Here is a 6,246-nt window from a genome sequence, read left to right on the forward strand (position 1 = left end):
GCCGTCCTACGATTACAGCGGGAGGCCGTACAGCAGGTGAGTTGTGCGGGCCCTGCAGCTCCTGCAGCGCCTGTCGGGTGTGCAGCCCTTCGGTCGCTGCTCTGGGGAGCGAGCCCGAGCTGGGACGCTGCTGGGGTTATTGTCTGCTTGCTCCGAACAGGACTGGCCTCTCAGCCAGCTCTGGGTGCCTGCTGTTGAGTTCCTGTTGCTCTGTTTTATTAAGAGCATAATTTATATTCTGTAAATGGAGATATAAAGCAGTTGAATAGTTTTCTTTCTGCATTTTAAGGTAAAGATTAGAAAATTGAAGGAGAGATTATGTGAGCAGCCTTAATTATATGAACATTCTCCACATCTCTTTATCATCGTTCTGTAAGTCCATCTCCAGTCACTGAGGGAGTGAAAATTAGTTTCAGTGTCATAAAATGAGCCTGCAATGTCAATGGCGAGTCCGAGGCTTTAGCAGGGAAGTGTGGTGCCTGTTCCTGGGTTGGGGAGCCCCTAGGAGCCCGGTGTGAGTGTCCAGCCTCCGGATGAGGGTTTTGTCTGGGTCCATGTCCTGGGTGATCCCTGGGAGAGGTGGAGCAGGATTGCAGTGCTGTGGTGAGGCTGAACTCTGCTAGCACGAGGAGAGAAAGGAGAATAAGCTCTGGGTTTTCCTTCTTTATATTTGTTTTTCCATAGTTAAATATTTTGGACACATTTCCTGAACTTTTTGTACTCAGGCTTGGAAATGGTTAGTGTCGAGCATAACTTAAAGAGGTTGTTTAGGAGCAGAATATAGCTTTGGTTCGGCTTTTTTCATTAAAGGTAGCAATGTACATTTTTATACCTGTTTACAGGTCTACAGTCTGTCATGGTAATTGCCTTTAGTCAATGGGTAATGCTCATTTCTCCAGGCCTCTGGCTTAAAGCCAAAAAGCAAGACAAGCATATATATAGCAAGAATTCTCTTGTGTAGCTTAATAGTATTATTTATGAGGGTTTGAACTGATGAATGTGGCTATATATGCCTAAAAGGCATCTAATGTGCCTTTTTTTAAAAAGAAGAAAGAAGTGTTGTTTGCTGTGACTTATTTACTGAAAATAAGCTTTGCTTTTGCAGGGAGGTGTTTAAAATAGAAGTCTGTATCTGTCCATAATGAGGTGGTGTTCTTTGTAGGCAGTATGGAGGCTATGACTACTCCCAACAGAGCGGATTTGTCCCTCCAGACATGATGCAGCAGCCTTACACAGGGCAGATTTACCAGCCGACACAGACGTACACTCCAACCTCAGCACAGTCTTATTATGGAAGTAATTTTGAAGATGAGCCTCCTCTGCTAGAAGGTATACCTTGTTCTTTATGGCTAAAATCCAAAGCTCTTCCCAATTTGGGGATAAGTTGAGTAGCAGAGTGTGTATTCCCTACTTCTGAAAGTGCACAGTTGATTTGAAATTATCTTTTTTATTTACCTGTATGTTGGTATATGAATTACATGTTTGTGTGTGGAGCATTCTGCAGTTTCAGAATTGTGCTTTATTACTTCATACCAGCTGCTGTGTGGAAGATGTAATCCATTAAATGGATAACCCGACTTCATACAGCACCTATGACAAAATACTTCATATCTCTTGTTGCCAATAAAACTTATAATTTCCCACTTCTTGTAAAATAAGTTGATGCAGGTAGTTTCAGTTGATTCTTTGGCTAGAGCTGAAGTCTCTCATTGCTAAAAAGGAACACTAAACACTGCAGAAATGCCTGTGTAGAGCACAGCCTGTCCGGAGTGCCAGAATGGATACAAAGTTAGTGTCTGGATGGATGGTTTCAGTTTCCAGCTTGTACCCATCATTGGTCAGTGCCAAACTGCTGAAGAAACGCTGACTGTTACTGGTTAGAGAGATTATGGATGCCTGTTACCTGTATCTATACTTTCCACCCTGCTGTGCATGTTTGTGTTCTTCATAAAATTGTTTTGTTCACATAGATGCTTCCCAGAGCCCGAGGTGGGCAAACAGTGCCTGCATTCCTGGCTAGGGTTTGCTGCACAACTGTGGTCAAACTGGACAGATGGAGACTTGAAATCGTACCTGGCTGGAGGGTGCTGTGAAACTCCTTGTCATGAGACACGGAGTCTTAAAAGGGTGGATGGGTTTTTCAGTGGGCTCAGTGGCTGGTTTATGAAAGAGAAATCCACTGTCGGCAATTAATTACAGAGAAACTGCCTTGAGTCAGAAATCCTTGAGCCTTCAGTCATCGGAGACTTGGGGGATCTGCATGTTCTCTGCTTACACTCTCTCACACATACCTGCTTTTGGCCACTTACAGGGACAGGGTACTGGGCTAAATGAGCTTTTGGGCTGAACACTGTGCTTATGCTCTTACCTGGTCCTTTAGAAACCCCCTCCTTGTCACTTTGAACATTTGAGGAATCTGTGGAGGCTGCATGCTCAGCAGCCTGAGGAAAGATGGAATGACTCAGTGCTCTGGTCCCAGAGGATGGTATCTGGAGGAGACTTAAAAGTGGAGAGGCAGGGAAGACTAGGAGTGAAGCAAATGGAGGTGACAGGAAGGGAAAAAATGAGATAAATGTGCATAATTCTTTTCATGTAACTTGTAGAGTTGGGGATCAATTTTGACCACATCTGGCAGAAGACACTAACGGTGCTACACCCATTAAAAGTAGCAGATGGCAGCATCATGAATGAGACTGATTTGGCTGGACCAATGGTTTTCTGCCTCACTTTTGGAGCCACATTATTACTGGTAAGATATTGATCGCAAAACATTGCTGTTTGTCCATTAATATTCTTGGAAACGTTGGGAAAAAAGCCAAATTACCTGTAGATTTACTGGAAGTGACTTCTTGGCATGGAGGCCAAAAAACCACATCCTGACCAATAATTTGTAGCTACATGGGAGAGAATCTGGGGCTTCATGGTTCTCTAGTGATATTTAAGAGGCAAGGAAACTCAAAATTGATGTGTAAAAAGTTATTTCATGAGGACTGATACATTAGGCATGACTTCAGTATCAAGAGTCAGGCTGGTAAAGCACTTCTGAAATAGACCTGCTTTCAAACTGTTCTTACTTCTTAATAGGTCAGCAGCTGTTGAAGCCTGATGGTTTTTTTAGTTAAGCTTAATTGAAATAAAATTGTGCTTTAATGACTCAAAAGTGCCAATTACGAAATGACAGAGTAGCGGCAGTCTTCCTTGTCATTGAAAGCTTCAATATTTTTAATCTGTTTTTTTTTTTTTTTTCTAAGTGTCTTCAGGCACTGCATTTAATTTTTCCCTAAAATTTCTCATTGCTACGACAGTTAGAACACGGTGTTTTGGTACCAAGGGCACTTTAAGCCTCCTTTAGTAAGTAACCTTTACTTATGGAAACTAGGCCAGTAGAATTAATTAACATGTTTATAATAGAAACATTTGGATATTCTTTTCCTAAGAAATTATCACTTTCTCCTGTGTGCTTTTTTTAAAAAATAAATTGAATGTAGCAAGAGAAGACGCTGAGCCTAGCAAAGAGGTTAAAGCAGATCTGATCGCTTTCTATAGCACTTGAGGAGGAGGAGAGCTGGATTATAAGTAAGCTTCATTTGGAAGTTAGTGGGAGACAGACCTCGAAGCTATATACTATTGTAGCTTCAGTGCCTGCATGGCCCGGTGTTCCCGCAGGGGTGGATGGACACCTGCACTGTGTGCGTTCTGGTCGATGTTATAAGGGAAACACCGATCTCCTTGTTGGAAAAACAGGCGGTGACATAGGATACGTATGTTTTGAAATAATGCGCTTACGCTTTCTGCACTCTTGTTAGTAAGCAAAGTTCTGATTTTGACTTTTTAAAATCCACGGGATTTAATTCTGCCGTTCATGTACAGTGCTTTAAGCTCAGCTTCAGCTGGTTCTGGGAGTTTTCTGTAACTTACGTTGTGCTATACCGTTGTGGAGTCCATCACAAATTAAAGGACTTTAGCTCTGGATTTGTCAAGAAGTTCCTGACTTAAAGTTTTGTGGTCTTTAAACGCTACTTCTGTAAAGATTTTTGTTGCAAGTATTCTTCAGAGAACATTGGCAGAAGTTAGTTGATCATACCCTAAAGAATTCGTAGGCTTTTGCAGCCCAGATCAAAGAATAACAATTTGATCGAACTCTGTTCATCAAGATACACAAAGTTAAGGTAAATGTGTCTCTTGGGTGCCTCAAACATACAGGTGTCCTGGATTCAAGGTGTGGGAAAATACTGCTGGGGGATTTGGGTGGGGGCAACGAAGAACCTGGAGATATTCTCTGCACATGCCTTCCTTTTCCCTCTGTTGGTGGGAGGCATTCCTTGTCCTGGTTACTTACAGCATGTCTCTGCTTGACTTTCAGGCAGGTAAAATTCAGTTTGGTTATGTGTATGGAATAAGTGCAATCGGATGTTTAGGGATGTTTTGTCTCCTGAACTTAATGAGCATGACGGGTGTCTCCTTCGGCTGCGTCGCCAGTGTCCTGGGATACTGTCTTCTTCCTATGATCCTGCTTTCCACTTTTGCAATTGTATTTTCACTGCAGTAAGTACATAAACTTAATTGTTTGGTAATCGGTCCCTTTCCTGTGAGATGGTGAAGGGAGTTATTAAAAGGAATTTTCATAGTCAGTGATGAAACTGTGTGTAATTTGAGTGTGACAGGAATTTGTTGCAAGTGGAAAAACATCAACTGTCTTCAGGCATTTACTCGATGAAAGAGAAGTGAATGTTTTTCACAGTTTTATCTGCAAGTCAATTAAATAGATAGACTCAAATAACAGTATCAGGTTTGGTTTTAATCAGCTTTGAATCTGACAAATCTCAGTACCTGCAAAGTCTAACAGTAATTATAATTTCAGATACAGATTTGAATTTGATAGAAGAGAATCAGTATGATTCCTCATAGCTATGTGAAATTGAGAACAGAAAAGCAAGAACTTGCTACAGTTACATTAGTCACCGCTTTACGTTTCATATGCACAAAGTTAATTTTAGGGTCTTTTTATGCTGTCATAGCTGAATAATATGGTTCTGGAGTCTTTACTGGAACTGCTTCCTTTAAAAAGTCAAAGATAAATGCTAAAATTCATCTTAACGTCTGTAAAAGGTGTTGGAAGGAGTCTGGTTAGGACTCCTGTAAGCATATATACACAAGTCTCATGTTAAATCTCTTCCTATTTCTGTCTTTACAGGGGAATGATGGGGATTATTCTCACAGCTGCAGTCATTGGCTGGTGCAGCTTTTCTGCTTCCAAAATCTTTATTTCTGCCTTAGCAATGGAAGGACAACAACTTCTAGTAGCATACCCCTGCGCTTTATTGTATGGAGTCTTTGCTCTCATTTCTGTGTTCTGAAGAGACTGTCCAAACCGCTGGACTCCGTGGGCCAAAATGAAAACATCCACCTGGAACATTTAGTTGGACCAGAAGCAGCTGCAAACAGCTGTATAGCGTTGCTGTTGCAGAACTTAGACCTGTTCTGAATCATCTGGAACAATGAAATCAAATGTCTCGTGTTCACTTTTTTTAGGACTTTGAATACTGTTTTCAATTGACCGGAGGTGTCTATAGCTTTAATACCTGTTTCTGCTCATCAAGCTCATGTCATTCCTTGCCCATTCCTGTATCTTTAGAAGAGAAACTTTTGTTTGTTTATTTGAGGGCTGGTGTTGGTGGGGGGGAGGGTGGTTTTTTAGGGGAGGGAGAAGGATTGTGGTTAGAAGTGGATAGATTTTTATCAGCTAAAGTTAACAGAACTGCAGATGCCGTAGATTTGGGGTACTCTGAATAAATCTGCAGGAATAAAGAACCTATTTCCTGTCCCCTCTTATGAAAAGCAAAATGCACAAACGAACACAAGCGATTAGAGTATTTTCTGTATTTTAACAAACATACTCTTGAGCTCTTTGGTCTCATTTATTCGTTCATTTGATGTGATAGTATTTCAGGGTTTAAGATACTTAAATTATGAGTTAGAAAACAGATGCTTAAAAGTTAAAGGGATCTGTAATTCTGTCACACTTGAAATATGAATACATTTGGATGTCTAAGTAGCTATATGTTAACTTGGATTTCTGAAGATGACTTCAACTAGAGTTTCTTTTCCTAACGGTGCACATACTAGTAGATGAAGAGTAATCTCCTTTGCAGTACTTCCAAGAAAAACACTGTTTTGAAAATGTTATGCTTGTCAGTATTGTAGTTACTGTAAAATAATTTAAGGCATATTGATTAAATTTTCCTT

The 6,246-nt window shown here is 40.8% G+C and overlaps 1 protein-coding gene across 1 annotated transcript; it reads left to right on the plus strand.

Annotated features, from left to right (window-relative positions):
- The first annotated feature begins 10 nt into the window (after window positions 1-10).
- Window positions 11-5,663, plus strand: YIPF5 (Yip1 domain family, member 5). Its single transcript, XM_010073783.1, has 5 exons — window positions 11-36; window positions 1,163-1,329; window positions 2,604-2,749; window positions 4,364-4,545; window positions 5,195-5,663. Exons 2-5 carry the CDS (start codon window positions 1,215-1,217, stop codon window positions 5,355-5,357), a joined length of 606 nt encoding a protein of 201 aa, XP_010072085.1. The 5' UTR covers window positions 11-36; window positions 1,163-1,214; the 3' UTR covers window positions 5,358-5,663.
- Window positions 5,664-6,246: the final 583 nt, after the last annotated feature.

This window comes from Pterocles gutturalis, unplaced genomic scaffold, assembly GCF_000699245.1.
Source record: "Pterocles gutturalis isolate BGI_N339 unplaced genomic scaffold, ASM69924v1 scaffold39987, whole genome shotgun sequence".
In the NCBI taxonomy this organism is placed as follows: Eukaryota; Metazoa; Chordata; class Aves; order Pterocliformes; family Pteroclidae; genus Pterocles; species Pterocles gutturalis.

What these genes read in the sequence shown, in the direction of transcription:
- YIPF5 (XM_010073783.1), top strand. Translation starts at nt 1,215, where the DNA reads ATGATGCAGCAGCCTTACACAGGGCAGATTTACCAGCCGACACAGACG. An exon ending in TGAGCCTCCTCTGCTAGAAG is followed by an intron (nt 1,330 to 2,603) that starts GTATACCTTGTT and finishes TGTAACTTGTAG; the next exon opens with AGTTGGGGATCAATTTTGAC. An exon ending in TTGGAGCCACATTATTACTG is followed by an intron (nt 2,750 to 4,363) that starts GTAAGATATTGA and finishes CTTGACTTTCAG; the next exon opens with GCAGGTAAAATTCAGTTTGG.